The sequence below is a fragment of the Bos taurus genome, chromosome 29 (assembly GCF_002263795.3).
Source record: "Bos taurus isolate L1 Dominette 01449 registration number 42190680 breed Hereford chromosome 29, ARS-UCD2.0, whole genome shotgun sequence".
In the NCBI taxonomy this organism is placed as follows: domain Eukaryota; kingdom Metazoa; phylum Chordata; class Mammalia; order Artiodactyla; family Bovidae; genus Bos; species Bos taurus.
In genome coordinates, this window is record NC_037356.1 from 40,813,734 (window position 1) to 40,833,341 (window position 19,608).

Consider the following 19,608-nt stretch of genomic DNA (forward strand, 5'->3'; position numbering starts at 1 on the left):
TAGACAAAATCTCGTATTTTCAGGGTGGTACGCCTATAGTTTGCATGGGCTATCTAGTTGCCCTGCAGCACGTGGGATCCTAGTTGCCCGACCAGGGATTGAACTTGCATCCCCTGTATTGGAAGGCGGATTCTTAACCACTGGACCACCAGGGAAGTCCCTCCACCAAAGTGCTTCTGGTTGCAGCTCTCAGTCTGGACGCTCAGTGTGCAGCCGCCCCTGGGAGATGCAACTCTTATACTGTGTCCCTCAGGCAGGTCCTGAGGCTACAGAGCCATGAGGTATACCCGGGCAGGGCTGTCTAAGGGCAACCAGAACCCACTTCTCATCAGTCCCCCAACCCAGGGGCATGGGGCAGAAGGGAGAGCAAAGGGCCCATGTCCTAATGCTTCCAGCCCAGGACAGACCATCTTCCTGGTGGCAGACCTCCTTCCTCGGGTGACACTTTCCGCATTACCACGCTGCACACATTAATATTGAAACAGGCAACAAACCCATGCTACTCCCACCTCCCCAGACTCTAGTCTCCCCTTTCCAAAAAGTCACCTGAAGACCCAAGCTCCGTCCTCCGTGCCCTATGCAACGTCTGGGACATAGCTATATATATAATATATATTTTTAAAAATTCATTATTTTATCTAAAATTCAAATTTAACCGGGCATCTTGCATTGGTCTTATGGGAAAACCCAAACAAACTTTTTGACCAACATAATATTGTTATTTGCGAAATCTGGCAACTTTAAGATTGCTTCAAGGCTCAGCTCCTGGGATTTCCCTGGTGGTCCTGTGGTTAAGAATCCACCTTCCAATGCAGGGGATTTGGGTTTGAACTCTGGTCAAAGAACTAAGATCCCACACGCTGAAGGACAGCTAAGCCCATGTGCCTTAACTACAGAGCCCACAGGTTCTGGAACCCATACACCAAAACTAAGACCTGATGTGGTCAAAACACAATACAATAAATAAATTAAACTTTAAAGAAAAAATACATCTTTGTAAAAAAAAGCAAAACAAAACTCAGCTCCTGGACTCTTCCTCTAGTGGATAAGTTAAGACCAGTGCGGAAACTAAGACTGTAGATTAAGTACATTACAGGAATGGAGAGCCTTTTTATTCCCCCTCTCTTCTTCCCGGTGGGAGCACATTGATGACCAAATGGTGCCAGGGAGGTAACCCTGACTCCCAAAGTCAGGGCCATCACTCTCTGGCCAACCTGTTGGAGGAAGGCAAGCACTTTGTGGGCAGGAAGTTCTAACCAAAGTCATCAACACATTCCCCAAAATCAGAAACTCACTCTTCCTTTCTTCTTTCTTGTCTCTCATAAAGATGAGATTGGCCAATGAAACTGGATTCTCTGAACCCACAAACCCATCTGAAATGTATTCACTTCACGATTGATAAATTTCAAGACCTGACTATTCTGCAATTGCATTGACGTTGAAGATGTTAAGTATTAACCCAAAACCAAAAAAAAATTATCTTTTGATATCTACACTGTAGACAACAATCTCAGACTGTACCCCAGTGACCCTAAACTTTGAAAAATTCTTTGCCTAAAGAAATGTATTGAATGATGTGTTGAAAATATTGATTTGTGTGTGTGTGTAGACTAATAAAGAAACTCCGGGAGATGGGGAAGGACAGGGAAGCCTGGTGTGCTGCAGTCCATGGAGTCACAAAGAGTCGGACATGACGGAGCAACTGAACAACAAAAATGAAGAAAAAGTGGGGAGAGGAGAAGGGAAGAAAGATGGAGAAAGAAAGGAGAGGAAGGAGAGAAGGAGTTGATGGTCTGTGTCTTCATCACTTGGGGGCAGAAGTCAGATACTGACTCTCAAAAATAGTGTCAGACAGTTGCTGCCTGTCATCAACATGCCCAGTAACTTTAACAACGCCCGGGAAGGGAGTAGTGAAAAGGCTGACTCAGCATAGATGCTCGATAGGATGTTTATTGAGTAAATAAGTGAGGAACCATCACCTAAGCCCTGTCACCAAAGCCCACTCTGGTTACAAACCCGCTCCCCTGGGAAGTGACGAAATGCTCCGGGAGCAGCTGGCACTCAGCAGTCCTGCCTCTAGAACCGGCTGGGGCGCTAACAGCCACCTCGTGGAAGGTGTTCCTTTAACTGCAGTGTTTGTTTCCTTTGGCACAGCGATATGTAATTTCCCATTTTTAGAACAATGCTCCAAAGAACCGTCACAAAAACAACCTTCGGAGGGGGCGGGTTTCTTCCTGGCCTCGGCTACAGCCCTGTAAAACAATAGCAAAGCGATTTTTATTCAAAACATGGTTTGCATCTCCCCCACGAAATCAGGAGGGCTTTCTAGTTAACTGTGCACAGGCTGAAGACAAAAAATGTTCCCCCCCACCCCTTGGAAGAGCATCCTAACAAATGCTTGCCTTTGGGAGGGGTCAGTTTGGAAGTGATTCCACAGTGGAATCTGTTTTGGTCTTGACACGCCTCCCTCTGTGGGTTCCCATGTGGCAGGGGGAGAAAGGAAGCCCGGAGAAAGGCAGGGTCTGTCCTTCGGGTGCCCCGAGCAAGTCTGAGGCCAGAGAGGACAGTGTGTTCTTGAGAACGTGCCAACAGCAGGCCGGAGGTGGTGAGGAACTGGGGCGGGGTGAGATGCGCGACCTCTGGTCTTAGCCATTAAGGAGCCTCTCATCATCCTCTCCAAACCGACTTTCTTCCTGCTTCCTACACGCCAGAGAGGAGCTCCCAGACTTGAGTCCTCTCTCCCCCTTTGCCATCTACCTGCACCCTCCTTCCGTCCCACCCCCTCCACTCATCTCTACCTGTGGCCGAGCTGATTTCACCTCCCATGTGGGTCTGCACACCCCACCTTCCTCCTACACCCACCCTGCTCAAGAATGTTCCACGACATCAGTTCCTCTAGAAAATGTCCGGCCTTCTTGGTGGACCGGTCTTCCTTTCCAACTTGATCTTCCACTATCTCAACATAAATCTTAGGCACTCACCCAAATGGTGGGCTCACTCTCCCCCAGTCCCACCTCCTCTAGGCACCCCCTCCTTCTCCCTCCCCTGACTTAGAATGACCTCGGTTCTCTCTCTAGGTGCAAATCCTACCCGTTTTTGAAGGTCCACACAAATAATACCATCCTGCTGATCAATCTGGTTGAAAATAACCTCCATCCCCTCTCCCTCACTGAAGCACTATGATTCTGCCCCCTTCTCTCTGTATCTCCGCTTTGTGAAGAAATCATTAGCATAACTTTTTCCCCCACCCAAACATGTGTTGAATGGTTTAGTGGAGTAAAGCCTTTTTAAGAAGGTTGAGGGACTTCCCTGGCAGTCCAGTGGTTAAGATTCCATACTTCCAATGTAGGGGTCCAGATTCAATCCCAGGTTGGGAGAACTAAGATCCCACATGCTGTGCATCCTGGCCAAAAAATTAAAATAATAACGGTGTTGGAGGGAATCATTAAAAGGGAATCAGTAAAGGGAAAACTCTGACATTTCTACACCACCCTCTTCTGAGCGCTTGCTGTGGGGCTGACACTGAGCTGAGCACTTCCTATGTAGGACCTCGTTCTACCCTCTCAATGAGACGACAAGGTAAGTACCGCAGTCCCTTGTGTACGGACAAGGAAACAAGGGCTTTGAGAAATTTCCCGAGAGCCTCACAGTTTAAGGGGAGCACAGCTGGAGTTCAGGCTTGGCTCACAACACGGATTGCTATGGCCAATAATCAGTACTTCATTCTCAGAGAATTTACAACACAGAACAGTTAGGGTGAACTGGCAGGGTAGGAAACCATGAGTTCTTTCTTCTTCCGATTGGAACAAATTCATGGAAAGGATGCATAAAAGGGATTTTAAAAAGAAGAAAAAGAGATTTGAGTTCCTGGAATATCAGGATACATGCCGAAGTTCTCTATGTGCTGTGCTGTGCTAAGTCGCTTCAGTCATGTCCAACTCTTCCCTATGGACTGTAGCCCTCCTGTTCCTCTGTCCATGGGACTCTCCAGGCAAGAATACTGGAGTGGGTTGCCATGCCCTCCTCCAGAGGATCTTCTCGAACCAGGGATGGAACCTGCATCTCTTGCATTGGCAGATGGGTTCTTTACCACCAGTGCCGCCTGGAAAGCCCTGAAATTCTTTGTAAGATATGGTATCTAAGGACTTCCCTGGTGGTCCAGCAGTTAAGATTCCGTGATTCCGATACAGTGGGTATGGGTTTGATCCCTGGGCAGCTGCAAGAGTTCTGATTGTGGAGTTCAAGTCCTGACCCCTGCACCTACCAGCTGGGAGTCTCACACAAGCTAATGAACCTCTCTAAGCCTCAGTTTCCTCATCTATAAAATGAGCATAGTTACCTGGCCAAAGGGGACTTTGGGTGGATGAAGTGAAATAATCTATATGAAGCTCCTGGTACATATAAGGTGTTTAATACATTATTATTACTGTTATTACTTCCCTTAGACATGAGACTCTGCATTCCTTTTCATTTTTTTTAAACCAAAGCATCACATGTAAAAAGTACATAAAATGCATTCATCTACTAAATCATCTACTTTTATATGCTTGATAATCATCTACATTTATATGCACATATATACCCACCACCCCAGTCCGTATACAAACGATTTCTGTCTCCCTCCAAAGTTCCCTCGTGTACCTTCTCATTCCATATACCCACCAAACACAACCATCATCAGACTCATCATAGTTTCTCTTTGCTTCTCCCTGAACTTCAGACGTCTAGCCAAAGCTATGGTTTTTCCAATAGTCATGTATGGATGTGGGGTTGGACTATAAAGAAAGTTGACTGCCAAAGAATTGATGCTTTTGAACTGTGGTGTTGGAGAAGATTCTTGAGAGTCCCTTAGACTGCAAGGAGATCCAACCAGTCAGTCCTAAAGGAAATCAGTCCTGAATATTCATTGGAAGGACTGACGCTAAAGCTGAAACTCCACTTTAAAAAGACTTTACTTTGGCCACTTGATGTGAAGAACTGACTCATTGGAAAAGACCCTGATGCTGGGAAAGGTTGAAGGCGAGAGGAGAAGGGGACGACAGAGGGTGAAATGGTTGGATGGCATCACTGACTCGATGGACATGAGTTTGGGCAAGCTCTGGGAGTTGGTGATGGACAGGGAGGCCTGGCGTGCTGCAGTCCATGGGGTCGCAAAGGGCTAGACATGACTAATCGACTGAACTGAACTGCACTGAACTTCGGATGAATGCAGACAACGTGCAATCTGTCAAGGTTGCGTGTGTGGCACTCCATCGTATGAATCAGTACCATCGTACCACAATCAGTGTTTCCAGTCTTCATTGACGGGATTGGGCAGTAGCTCCTTTGAATACTCTGTACATAATTTTTGGTCAGCCCAAGCACTGGAGATATATATATATACCTGTGAGAGGAATTACTGGATTCGAGAGTAGGCAGAGCTTTAAGTGTGCTAGAATCTGTCACTGTTCCACGAGGCTTTCCTATGTCTATGTCGCCCACAGCGATGCACCGTAGTGTCAGTGGCTCCATGTCTTTAATGGCACCTGGCGTTCACTCTTATTTTAGTATTTCTGGTGGCTGTGTAGAGGTATCTCTTTGTGGTTTTAATTTGCATTTTGCTGATGAGTAATGATATTGAGCCCCTTTTCATACTTTATTTGGCCATCTGTACATGCTCTTCTGTGAGTGTCTGCAAGGCTTTTGCTCGGCTTTTACTGGGTTGTTTGCCTTTTTCTTATTGATTTATAGTGGTTCTTCATTGACTCTGGAAATGATATATGTACAGATATATATATTGCAGCTATCTTCGTCCAAAACTGAGACTTTCCACTTCATGTTTTTAAAGTTGCCTTTTACGAATTTACTTTTTTACTTGAAGTTGATTTACTGTGTTATGTTAGTTTCAGATGTACAGCAAAGTGATTCAGATTTTTTTTTCATATACTTTTCCATTATAGGTTTTATGAAATATTGAGTATAGTTCCCAGTAGGTCTTTGTTGGTTACCTATTTGATACATAGCAATGTATATCTGTCAATCCCAAGCTCCTAATTTATCGCTCCTTCCCTTTCCCCTTTGGTAACTAAAAGTGTGTTTTCCACGTCTGTGAGTCTATTTCCATTTGGTAAATAAGTCCACTTGTATCATTTTTTTAGATTCCACATATAAGTGATAACATATATTCACATTTCTTTGCCTAATTTGCCTCACTTAGCTTGATAATCTCTAGGTCATCCACGAAGCTGCAAATGGCATTATTTCATTCTTTTTTATGGCTCAGTAATATTCCATTGTGTGTATATATCACATCTTCTTTAGCCATTCATCTGTCAATAGGCACTTAGGTTTCTCCCATGCCTTGGCTATTATGAATAAGACTGCTATGAATATTGGGGCTGCACGTATCTTTTTTAATTAGAGTTTTCCTCTTTTCATGTTTTTAACAGTGCTTTTGATGACGAGCCCTGGCGGCTCAGAGGGTAAAGTGCCTGCCTGAAACACAGGAGACCTGGGTTCGATCCCTGGCTCTGGAAGATCCCCTGGAGAAGGAAATGGCAACCCATTTTAGTACTCTTGCCTGGAAAATCACATGGACGGAGGAACCCGGTAGGCTACAGTCCATGGGGGTCAAAAAGAGTCGGACCTGACTGAGTGACTTCACTTCCACTTTGATGAAGAGAAGCTTTTAATTTTGATAAAGTCCAATTTATCTATTTTTCTTCTATGGTTAAGAAGTGCTTTTTGGTGTTCTCTTTTAGAAATGTTTGCCCACCTCCATAGTCATGAAGACACTCTGTATTAATTTCTTTTAATAATCTCATGTTCGTGGTATCTTCCTGTCAAGTTGGAGATTGATTGTTAATTCAATGAGGAGCAAAGTTCTCACAGGAAACATTAATGAAGCATGACGGGCTCACATGATAATGCTCAGGCGGTAATGACTGCCTAGGTCTTAGGACCATCCAGCCTGCTCTTTGGCGGCATCAACAGGCACCCTTGCTGACTGGCTGCGCCACTGAGATTTCACTGGAGGAGCCCCTAAGAGAGGAGCAGCATCTTTTAGAGTGAATCACGGAGGAGAAGATGGCAGTCCCCCTCAGCGTGGGCCCAGCAACTCACACTCACACCCCCCACGGTGATCACCTTGCAAGCACATCCTTCTCTTCCCCTCTAAAAACCTTTCCCCATGCATTTCCTTTGCTCCCTAAAATTTCCCTTTCATTATCATTTGTCTAGCCATTTATCAGCTGGGGGCATTTGTTATACGTTTGTCTTTTAAATCATTTCTTCCCTTCTGTCTCTCCATCCCTAAAAGCATCATTTCTCAACCTCAGTCCTGTTTTCACTGTGGACCCAATACTCCTGTGCTGGTGGGTGGGGGTCTCTACACTGGAGGATGCAGGACTCTCCCTGCTTCTCTTTTTCCTACCTTTCTTCTCCCTGTCAATCAAGAAACCCACAGGAAAAGTGAGGGGGTGGCTGGGACGTGAATCATAGCTTTTTCAAGCTCACACGGGCCTCAGATATGATCTAGTGCAACCCCCGCTTTTACAGATGAGGAAACGGATCTGAGTGGGGGAGGGGAGGATGCATCAGAGACGAATAAGGGAATAAGGGGTGGGTTGGGGGAGGGGAAGGCAAGTGCCAGGCCACAGAGGAAATCAAAATTCCAGGGCCTGAAGCAGAATTTCCAGTCCCACCAGGGAACCTGGAATTGCCTCCCACAGCTCTTTTCTCTCTCCAAGCCACGAGCCCCATTCCAGAAACAACCCAGTACTAGTCAGATGGAGGTACAGAACCAGAACCAACAAGCCCCCAGCATGGGGTCAGGAGTGCTGGTCCCTGGCAGCCCATGCCAGCGCTTCCAGTGGACACAGATGACCACAATATCAGCGAGGGTGTTTCATGATGACTAATGCTATAAGTCATATATATATGACTAATCTTAGCTTAATCCTATAATTATGAGGGAACTGAAGGTCAGGCCACCTGGCCACACCTGTCCCAGTGGAGAAGTTACAGAGCAAGAGATCCATGAGAGCAGGAGGGAGCCCTGAGACCGTGTCAGTCCTGGCCTGTCTCCAGGCAGGCAGATGGCTTGGGAGAGCCCTCGGTCAGAATCTCCCAAGTCACACGGTAGGTGTTAACACCTGTTGAGTGCTTACTATGCCCTGGACACTGTTCTAAACAGCCTGTGAATACATGAATTCAGTCCCTCCTCCCCAAGCCTCTGAAGGAGACACTGTCATTCTCCCATGTTGGAGATGCTGATACGGATCCCAGGGAAACCTTGGTCAAGCATCGGGGTGCTCTCCGGGAGCATCTTTATGGGGTCACAAGGCAATACAAATCACCCCCCTCCTACTGTAGCCCATGTCAACCTCACCCCCTTACACAAGTGTGGAGGCACTCTGGTGTGTAAACGCCTATCCCTGTATGTATATACCTATCCCTATAGGTATATAATGGAATACTACTCGGCCATACAAAAGAATGCAATAATGCCATTTGTGCAACATGGATGGACCTAGAGATTGTCATCATACTAAGTGAAGTAAGTCAGAGAAAGACAAATATCATAGGATATCCCTTATATGTGGAATTTTAAATGCAATAGAAACAAGCTTATTTACAAAATAGGAACAGACTCACAGGCATAGGAGAAAAACAAACTTACGGTTACCAAAGGGGGCAGAGAGTAGGGAAGGAATAAATTAGGAGTTTGGGATTAGCAGATACAAACTACCATATACAAAATAGATAAACAACAAAGTCTTACTATATAGCATGGAACTATATTCAGTACCATATAATAAATCATAATGGAAAAGAATATGAAAAAGAATATATATTTATATGTATAACTGATCACTTTGCTTTACACCAGAAACTAACACAATATTGCGAATCAACTATACTTCAATTTAAATTTTTTTAAACAAAAATAAAGGGAGTTCCCTGTTGGTCTGGTGGTTAGGATTCTGCACTTTCACTACTGAGGGCCCAGATTAAATCCCTGGATGGGGAACTGAGATCCCAAAAGACGAGTGTCATGGCCAAAATTAATAAATAGTAAATCAAATGTAAATTTAAATAAATAATCTTTTTTAAAAAGCCTAGGCCAAGAACCTACACAAAGCCCTGGATGGCGCTCAAGACTTTAGTGGTACATGATGAACATTTTTACTTTAGCAGTTATGAATTAGCTTCAGTGCTTACTAGAAAACGTCCAGGTTTCATTTATGGTAGTGATATAGAGATTTTTTTGTAATTAAATATAAGTTTTAAATTTATTTTCTTAATTAATTTATTTACTTCACAGCTGCTCTCGGTCTTTGTTGCTGCTCCTAGGCTTCTCATTACCATGACTTCTCTTGTTGCTGAGCACCAGCTCTGGAGCACAGGCTCAGAGCTGTGGCGCCCCGGCTTAATTGCTCCACGGCATGTGGGATCTTCCTGGACCAGGGATCAAACCAACGTCCCTTGCATTGCAAGGCAGGTTCTTATTCGTGTCCAGACTCTTTTGTGACATCATGGACTGTAGCCCGCCAGGCTCCTCTGTTCACGGGATTCTCTAGGCAAGAACACTGGAGTGGATTGCCATTTCCTTCTCCAGGGGATCTTCCCCACCTAGGGATGGAACCCAGCATCTCCTGGGTTTCCTGCATTGGCAGGCGGATTCTTTACCACTGTGCCACCTGGGAAGCCCTAAATGTAAGGTTTTTTAAATAAACCTACTTAAAGACAGCTATCAAACAAATAGCAGGTGATGGCATGTGGATGTGACAGAAATTCTGATGAGGGACTTACGTGTGGGCAAGGCTGCTCTGGTCTCGTCTCGTCTTGAGAAGAGCTGACCCCTGCCGGAGCCCCTTGAAGACCTGGGCTGTCCCCTCACACCTCTTATTCCCCACTGCCATCCTCAGAACCTCTTTCTCAACAGCCTTGAAGATCAGAGTCAAATAGCTCTCCGCCGTCTCTGCCCCTTTCCACATGTGGGTCACTATTTTAGGATTTTCTCTGTTTTCTGGTGATGAAAGAGTAACCCAGCAAGGCTGATAAATATACTCAAATCCACAAGTAAGAGGCCAAGTGTGATGACAGAAAGGAATGAGGAAACCCCACCCCATTTTCTTTGGACCTGGTCCTGGGCGTTCTGCCCCCAGCTGGACTTCTGAGGCTGGGGCCATGCCAGCCCCAGGGGGTCCTCCACTGAGGGTCTCTCCCCAGCACTGTTCTGTGAGCTGGACAATGTGCCCAAGGACCCTGCCCTCTCCCCCCTCTTCCTGGGGACATGGTGGCATGGAGCAGCCTTGTGGCTCCTGTCTCGAGAGCCTACAGGAAGTCCCGTGGATTCGACAGCCCTCTCTGCTCAGCCAGCTTCCAATGGTACTGCTTTCCTGGTGGGACACGAAGGACTGTCCTTCCTGGGCAAATAGGGAATGTTTTCAGAGAACACTCATAAGTGAGATCAGGAGGACTCACTCCAAGCCCCAGGGATATAATGACAAATAACAGGAGGGAATTTGAACCAGCCACCAAACCCCACCATCCCCAGGGATTTCTCAAGATGGGAATCAGATGTCATTGGCCTACAAGTGTCTGGCTGGCTCCTGGGCACCACCTCCCCCAGAGCTGGGCGGATGCCCAGCCGAGGAAGCCTGAGCCTCTCAGGGCATTGTTCTCTCGCAGAAGAGGATCTCGAAAGCAGAAGGAAATTAGAAACAACCATACGATGAATACCAGATTCTCCTCTCTCCCTGCTTCGGCTGCCAGGAGATTAAGCAGCGGGGCTGGCTGACAGCTCACCCCACCCAGCAGCTGCGGGCCCTCCAGGACACCACTCCATGGGAAGGGCTGGTCCCCCAGGCCTTGCTGTTCCCTGCTGCTGTCCACGGTGTCCATTTTCCTTCTCCACTGAGATGCTGGTGGTTCCTCGAGGGCACATCTGGAGCTTCCTTCCCACAAGGCATAACAGCGACAAGCTCCGGGCACCCTGTGTTTTTTGACTGAGTGACTGATTCCCTCTGGGCACCCGTCTAAGCACTTCCCAGGTATAAACTCATTGACTCTCCCCATAGCCACCCTGTAGGGGAGAAATTATCATGAGCCCCCTCTAAGAGATGATGAAGTGGGGTCCAGGCAACCCAGCCAACGGGGCGGGACTGATCCAATGTGGCAGCTTTGACAGGATCAGACCATCTTGCCCCTCACTTCTCACCAATGTCAGCCTCCCCCAGCGACTCCATGAGATGTGTATGAAGCCCAAAGTCCTACCCCAGGTGCTGGATAAGGAGGATGATCCCTGAACCGATGTATTCCCTTCAGAACCCACAACCCAGAGACAGCACGGGCTGGGGATGGACACGAAGGAGTTTTTGAGGAGGTGTCAATCTTACCAACTCAGCATCCGCACACTCCTGCTAAGAACTTTTCCTTAAAAATGCATTTTTGTTCCTGTTGGGGCTAATATTCATTTTAACATAATGTTGTGTTATATGCCGCCTACATAAGCAGACACGAGCCTCCAATGTTGTGGAATACTGAGCTCATGCCTCTAGTCAAACTGCTGTTTGCTTTCTGCTGCAGCCATAGCTACGATCGGAATAAACAGAGGAGAGAGGTTTGGCTCCCAGTCCTATGAGCTGGGCGCTGTGCCACCATTCCCCCAAACAAAGGGGAAAGATGCCAGGAGTGACGGACCAGGGCTAATGGGGAAGAAAAACGCTCTTCTATTCCAGGGGCTACTGAGCAGGGTCACAACTCCCCAGAGAGGGGTGTGGAGGGGGCAGGGAGGCATTCCCTTAACCCCTGTGAGGAGCCAGCAAGTTCTCTAACTGTGGGCAGCGGAGGGAAGAGCCGGGCGCCATGACCCACAGCCCTGCATATGATGTCAGACTTGGAAACTGCCAGCGAATCCCAGCTTGTCTGTGATGGGCCTGGACCTGGATCCCAAGGCCTCTCTGTCCAGCCCAGGGCTCTCGCTGTCCACCCTGCTGGCCACTGGCTTCAGGATCTGACAGCCCCGTGCTGTGTGTGCAGTGACCTCCGCCCTCGGGATCATACTGTGAGGTAGCCATGCCTCTGACCATGTCCTGGGCTGCTGCATCCATCTGAACAAGAAAACCCGAGGATAAGCTTTGTTCTTGGACTCTCTAGTGTACGATCACACAAGTGTGATCTGTTTCTTTAGAGTCTGGTATGTTGCTGTTTTTCAGTTGCTAAGTCTAGTCCGATTCTTTGCAACCCCATGGACTCCAGGCTCCTCTGTCCTTCACTGTCTCCCGGACTTTGCTCAAATTCCAAGTCCATTGAGTCAGTGATGTTATCTAACCATGTTATCTAACCATCTTATTCTCTCTGGCTCCCTTCTCCTTTTGCCTTTAATCTTTCCCAGCATCAGGGTCTTTTCCAATGAATCAACTCTTTGCATGAAGTGGCCAAAGTATTGGAGCTTCAGCATCAGTCCTTCCAATGGATATTCAGGCTTGATTTCCTTTAGGATTGACTGGCATGATCTCCTTGCCAGTCCAGGGAGATCTCTCGAGAGTCTATTATATCAAATGTTAAGACAAATGTTGATGTAAAGATCAGGGTTACGGATTCAATTTCTAAATAAGCCCGTGGTCATGTCAAGGGAAATAAGGAAATTTCATCCCCCCCGGGGGTCTTCACCATCCTGCCCACCTCCAGTCTCAGAAGGCATCTGAGTCTTTCCAGAAAAACCTCCCCTGTGTTCCAGTAACAGCCAGCACCTCTTGTGCAGTGATCTCACCCCCAGGTTTCTTTCAGGGCACAGGAATCAACTGCAATCTTGCTTCAAAATCCTCACCCTCTCTCTCCTGCTGGCTTCTTCTGCTCTGCCTATACACACCTTCAAGTATGCCTCGAATGAAAAACCAGGCCTCCTGTGTCTGCCTCCTGTGCCCAGAGAGGCCCCATCTCTCCTCTTACCTTGAACTCCAAACTTCCCGGTAGCCCACTTTCATCTCTTGAACTTCCCCCCAGGATTCCTAAGGCCCCTGCCGTGTACAACCCAGCCTGGCTACTCAATGGAAACTGCCTCTCAAGAGTCACAAAAAGTCTAGAAGCATTGAAACTCACAGCCACTCTCTCAACACCCATTCCATTTGACTTCCTTTTGGCAATGAACCCAACAGAAAAGGACCCAAGGAAGAAAAGATTCTTCCTTGCAAGAGGTACATAGGGCAAGCACTGCTCTTTGCCTATTCAAAGCCATTTCCCTTCTCCTTAGCTGGCAGAATCCCAACTTGGGTCAAACACAGGAAGGAGATTCTTTTATTTCAGCTTCCAGTCCAACAGCAACATAGGTCCTTTCTGACCAGTGGGACATAGGTGGAGATCAGCTGGGGTCTTCTGGGGACAGCCCCCCACCACCACCCACCCCCACAAATAAGACGGAGACATGAGGACAAGACTGCTGTTTCCTGCTCTGCCCAGGCGGCTGTGTTTCCTGTCTTTGAACTTAGCCGTGTGAGAATGCGACTCCTGAAGCTGAGGGAAAGTCAAGAGGACCTCGGTGACACTGACCAGAGATCTGCTACTGACCATCTTAACCATCAGAAAAAATAATCCCTCTTACTCAGAGACACAGAAACAAACTATGGCTACCAAAGGGGAAAGGGGGTGGGTGGAGGGATTAAAAGACACTTACTCCTTGGAAGGAAAGTTATGACCAACCTAGAGAACATATTAAAAGGCAGAGACATTACTTTGCCAACAAAGGTCCATCTAGTCAAGGCTATGGTTTTTCCAGTGGTCATGTATGGATGTGAGAGTTAGACTATAAAGAAAGCTAAGTGCCAAAGAATTGATGCTTTTGAACTGTGGTGTTGGAGAAGACTCTTGAGAGTCCCTTGGACTGCAAGGAGATCCAACCAGTCCATCCTAAAGGAGATCAGTCCTGGGTGTTCATTGGAAGGACTGATGCTGAAGCTGAAACTCCAATACTTTGGCCACCTAATGCAAAGAGCTGAGTCATTTGAAAAGACCCTGATGCTGGGAAAGATTGAGGGCAGGAGGAGAAGGGGACAACAGAGGATGAGATGGTTGGATGGCATCACCGACTCAATGGACATGGGTTTGTGTAAACTCCGGGAGTTGGTAATGGACAGGGAGGCCTAGCGTGCTGTGGTTCATGGGGTCTCAAAGAGTCAGACACGACTGAGCAACTGAAATAGAACTGGAAATGGAGGGATAAATTAGGAAGCTGGGATTAACATATACACACTACTGTGTATAAAAGAGATAAGCAACAAGGACCTACTGTATAATTCAAGGAACTTTACTTAATATGATGTAATAACCTATAAGGGAAAAGAATCTGAAAAAGAGTATATACATATATATTCTGAATCTTTGTGCTATATACCTGAAACTTATACAATACTGTAAATTAACTGTACTTCAATTTTTAAAACTAAAAATAAATCCCTCTTGTCTACATCATCACTGGACAGATTTGCTGTTAGCTGTAGCCAAAAGGGTCCCCTACCAATGCTAAAGCTGAAACTCCAGTACTTTGGCCACCTCATGCGAAGAACTGACTCACTGGAAAAGACTCTGATGCTGGGAGGGATTGGGGGCAGAAGGAGAAGGGGACGACAGAGGATGAGACGGCTGGATGGCATCACTGACTCGATGGACATGAATTTGAGTGAACTCCGGGAGTTGGTGATGGACAGGGAGGCCTGGTGTGCTGCGATTCATGGGGTCGCAAAGAGTCGGACACGACTGAACGACTGAACTGAACTGAACTGAACCAATGTGTCATGCCTCTCCTCTTGCTGACTCCACCCTCCTATCCCTCATTCTCAAGTCTCCTGGACAGCCCCTCCACCACCCCCTTGAAAATCAGTGTTCTCCTGGCCCTCTGTGTTCCCTGCGTGCATACCCCTATCAGTCACCTGTTCATCAATTCAGCAAATACCTTTTGAGACCTTCTCTGTGCCAGGTTTCCCTCACAGACTTGACACTCAGGTGGGGAGACAAAAAATAAACAAGATGAGTCAATAAGAATGCCAAGTTGTGATCAGTAAGTGCTCTGAGTGAAATGACTGGCTAAAGAGGATGTTGAGAAGGCTGTGGAGTCTCCTTGGGTCTTGGACAGTGATCAAAGAGGCAACATTTACGCTGAAGTGTGAAGAATGAGAAGAAGCTGGCCATTCCAGACAGTGGCATGGAGGATGAACCCAAAGAAGGAAAGATTTGGCATGTTACGGGGATCCCAAGGAAGCCAGTGAGGCCAAAGAGAAGTGAGTGATGGGAGGCAGGAAGTCAGATGAAGATTACGAGGATAGACACTTGTTAAGTCACAGGATGGTGGTGGTTGTCACGTTAGGTGCGGTAAGAGGTCATCGGGCAAGAGGATTAGCAATCAAATTTCTGTTCCTAAAAGGTCATTGTGGCTGGAATTCGGAGCCAGAGTGGAAGTGAGAACCCCACGTGGACTTAGAAGTCTCCTGGGTGAGAGGCGGTGGTGGCTTGGCCAGAAGGCAATAGAGGTGGAGAGAAGAGGTGTATTTACTTCGCGATGTGGTCCCAAGGTGCACATTATGGGACTTGCTGATGAGTGAGATGCAAGAGAGGAGGAAGAGGGAGACATGGAGGCTAGCACTCACATGCTCCACCTTGAACACACGGGAGAAGAGTGCCATTTACTGAGACGGAGAAGCAGGTTCGGAAAGGAGGGAGGAAGCCATTCTTGGAGCTCCATTTTGGAAATGCTGAGTTTGAAATGCCTCAGAGACCTCCAAGTGAAGAGGGCAAGGTTAGGGCTCAAGGAATTGAGAATTTGGAGACGAACGGCCTACACAGGGTCTTTAAAGCCACGAGAATGAATGAGATCCACTGAGTGAAGCATAGTAAGAATAGAATTGTTGTTCAGTCACTACGTTGTATCCGACTCTTTTGCGACCCCATGAACCTGGAGATCCCATGGACTGCCAGGTTCCTCTGTTCTTGGGATTTCCCTGGCAAGAATACTGGAGTGGGTTGCCATTTTCATCTCCAGGGGATCTTCCCGATCCAGGGATCGAACCCACATCTCCTTAAGTCCTGAGCCACCAGTGAAGCTCCAAGAACACAATAGGGCCATTCAAGTTAGAACTATCATTTCCTTTTCACTTCGTCTCTCTTCTGTTCATGTGTTAGACTTATCTTATCAGTTCTAAACTCAGAACACGTCTTAAAGCTGTCCTCTCTCCCTTCCCATGGCTGGGGTCCTTCCAGCTCTCACTTGTCTCCCCTGGAGACTTTCAACCATTTCCTGGCCTCTGATCCCTCCAGTTCATCCTTCATTTTGCCACCTGTGGAGTCTGCCTCTGCTCAGCAGGAGCAAAAACAAAACCAGCAAGTCCAGGAGGTGGCCTCAGAGAAGCTGTCATGGAACTCTTCCAGGAGGGAACAGGGTCACCCAGACCTGAGCTGGAGAGGCAGAGCAACAGAGAGAGAGAACCATGTGCCCAGGTCAGTAACCACGGCAACCAGGGAAGGAATGGCAGATGCTAGCTGAGCACCCTATTAAAAGTCCATCTCTGGCCAGGGTTGGCTTTATTAGCCCAGTTCCCTTGCACCAACCCATGTGGTTTCAAACTTAAAGGTACCGCCCAACAGCCAGCATGCCAGGGGCCCTCTCTAAAGCAGATATCAGCAACAATAACAAAAATAGCAATGACTAATGTTTATTGAGCACTTAACCATGTGCCAGGCCCTGTGCCAAGTGCTTCACATATAGTCCCTCATTTCATAAAACAACCCTATCTGCAAGGCAACTTATCACAGATGCAGACTCTGAGGTTCAGGGAGGTTGAGAAGCGGTCACAGCCAGGGCTTAGGTGTTGGATAGATATGGGTTTGTCCCGGCTGCATGATGGGGCTTTGTGAACTCTGCAAAGTGGGATTAAGTGAGCTAGCTAATTCACATTAGGCATTTGGCTCATGCCTATCACAAAGGAAGTGCCTAATACTGATTTTGTGATTGCTATTGTTTTGATGATGCTGAAAACAAAAGTCAGCTGGTGTCATTTCCCTATATGAAAACCTCCAGTGGCTCCCACTTCCCAAAGATAAGGACACCCGGGTCTCCCCAAAGATAAGGATGCCCGTGTCTCACCGGCTGGCTCCCCCACGCAAAACATCTTTCGGCCATGCCCTGCCACTCACGCTTCCCAAAGGCACCTCTGAGCCTCCGCTCCCACTGGTTCTGTGCCCAGAGCACCCTCCTTGCCCTTTCCACCAGGGAGGAGGCGGGAAGTTGTCAAAAGAGAGATCCCCAGCTTTCAGCTTATTGGACCCACAGTCTGGGACGTCTCTCTCATACTTGCATCCCAGGCACCTAGCATAGCATCAGTTACTCAGGAGTGCAGACAGATGTAAATATCAAGAGCTCATCACCTTTTTAAAAAGGATTTGGTGAGGAGCTCAGTTCAAGATTCCAGGAGGAGCCAGCATCTCGGGCCAGCCCTCCCAGCTGCGGTCAGTGCCATCGCCTCCACGTGCCAAGAATAGCTCTCAACTTAATTCTCCTCCAACAAAACTTCAGAACCATCCTGGGAGCAAGATTTCTAAACTAAAGGAAACCAACAACTGAAGGTCTTGAGGGAACACAAGCCCAGGAAACAATGTATGGGCAGAGAAAGGCTGTCCCCCAACCCAATGTCGCTCCCACACCACCCCACCCCACCCCCCACAGCCCAGCTTTCACCTCCAGAAACGCACCTCACGTCCACCCCAGGTTCTTGCTCAGCCAGAAACCTGGCAGAAGAGCTGCTAGTGATCGCCTGGAAGGTTTCCTCATTAACAAGCCTTTCTAGAAGACCAGAAGCCTTTTGTTGTTGTTCAGTCACTCAGTCATGTCCAACTCTTTGCTACCCTATGCACTGCAGCACGCCAGGCTTCCCTGTCCATCACCATCTCCCGGAGCTTGCTCAAACTCATGTCTATTGAGTTGGTGATGCCATCCAACCATCTCATCCTCTGTCGTCCCCTTCTCCTCCTGCCCTCAATCTTCCCCAGTGTCAGAGTCTTTTCCAATGAGTTGGCTCTTTACATCAGGTGGCCAAAGTATTGGAGCTTCAGCTTCAGCATTAGTCCTTCCAATGAATTTCCAGGGCTTATTTCCTTTGGGATTGACTGGTTGGATCTCCTTGCAGTCCAAAGGACTCTCAAGAGTCTTCTCCAACATCACAGTTTGAAAGCATCAGTTCTTCAGCGCTCTGCCTTCTTTATGGTCCAACTCTCACATCCATACATGGGACTACTGGAAAAACCATAGCTTTGACTATACAGACCTTTGTTGGAAAAGTAATGTCTCCACATTTTAATATGCTGTCTAGGTTTGTCATAGCTTTTCTTCCAAGGAGCAAGCATCTTTTATTTTCATGGCAGAAGCCTTTAGTCTCAAAAAAATATGTGTTAATCTTATAGGTTGGATAGCATGGGGAACCTTAGTTTCCCAACTAGGGATCAAACCCATGCCCACTGCAGTGGGAGCATGGAGTCTTTACCACTGGACTGCCAGGGAAGTCCTGCAATTCATATATTCTTAAGGAGCCTGCAGATGGACTGCTGGTGGCTCAGATGGTAAAGAATCTGCCTGCAATGCAGAAGACCCAAGTTTGATCCCTGGCTCAGGAAGATCCCCTGGAGAAGGAAATGGCTACCCACTCCAGTATTCTTGCCTGGAGAATCCCACGGACTGAGGAGCCTGGCGGGCTACAGTCCATAGGGTCACAAAGAGTCAGACACGACTGAGCAGGCACGGGCAGATCACACACCCCACTTCGATGAGAGTAACAACAATAACAGATAGTATCTATTAAGCCCTGCCTGCATGCCCAGTATTTCACATTTATAATCCCATCTTATCTGTACAACAGCACTGCCATGAACACTGCTTTATTGTCCCCATTTTTAGCCAGGGGGAAACTGAGGCTAGAGAACAGCTTGTAAGTGGCAGCAGGGGAGAAGGAGCTGGGACTGGATGCAGGCAGCCTCTCTCAGGAGCCAGAGGTCCTACCCACTACGCTGCCTGTTCCTCTGCACTGCCTGCAGAGGGGGCTCTGATTCCATGAGTCCATGGTTTGGGGGTCTGTTGATTCCTATAGTTTCTTATTAGCTGCTATTATCTGGGGGAGTCATTGGAAAAGACCCTGAAGCTGGGAAAGAGTGAAGGCAGGAGGAGAAGGGGACACAGAGGATGAGATGGTTAGATGGCGTCACCGACTCAATGGACATGAGTTTGAGCAAGCTCTGGGAGTTGGTGATGGACAGAGGAGCCGGGCGGGCTACAGTCCATGGGGTCACAAAGAGTCAGACACGACTGAGTGCCTGAACTGAACTGAACTGGGGAAGGTAGGAAGGAATTGTCAGAACAGTCCCCTTTCATTAGAGCCTCGTTAGAGCCATCACAGTGCCTGCCATGTTTTTCTCTTGAAGACCTGGCTAGTCAATAGCAGAACCAGGATGTGAACACAGGACTTGAACTTGGCATTGCACCACTGCCTTCCATGAAGGTTACAGCCTGGTGTCCACAGGAGGTTTCAGCTCACCCAAAGGAGTGGGGACTGGAGGAGCCTGGAAGTGGGAGGTGTAGTTTGAATTCTA

At 47.5% G+C, this 19,608-nt stretch overlaps 2 protein-coding genes across 3 annotated transcripts in view; one reads left to right on the top strand and one right to left on the bottom strand.

The window, feature by feature from the left end:
* The window catches only part of CSKMT (citrate synthase lysine methyltransferase), a 427,761-nt gene that overhangs the window by 243,681 nt on the left and 164,472 nt on the right, over positions 1 to 19,608 (top strand). The gene's annotated exons all lie outside the window — the stretch shown is intronic.
* AHNAK (AHNAK nucleoprotein) overlaps positions 1,933 to 19,608 on the bottom strand; it is a 91,810-nt gene continuing 74,134 nt past the window's right edge. For both annotated transcript variants that reach the window (XM_024987677.2, XM_002699316.7), the window contains exon 6: positions 1,933 to 2,252. In XM_024987677.2, the coding sequence (XP_024843445.1) occupies positions 2,245 to 2,252 (8 nt within the window). In that variant the 3' untranslated portion in view covers positions 1,933 to 2,244. The remainder of the gene's footprint in view (positions 2,253 to 19,608) is intronic.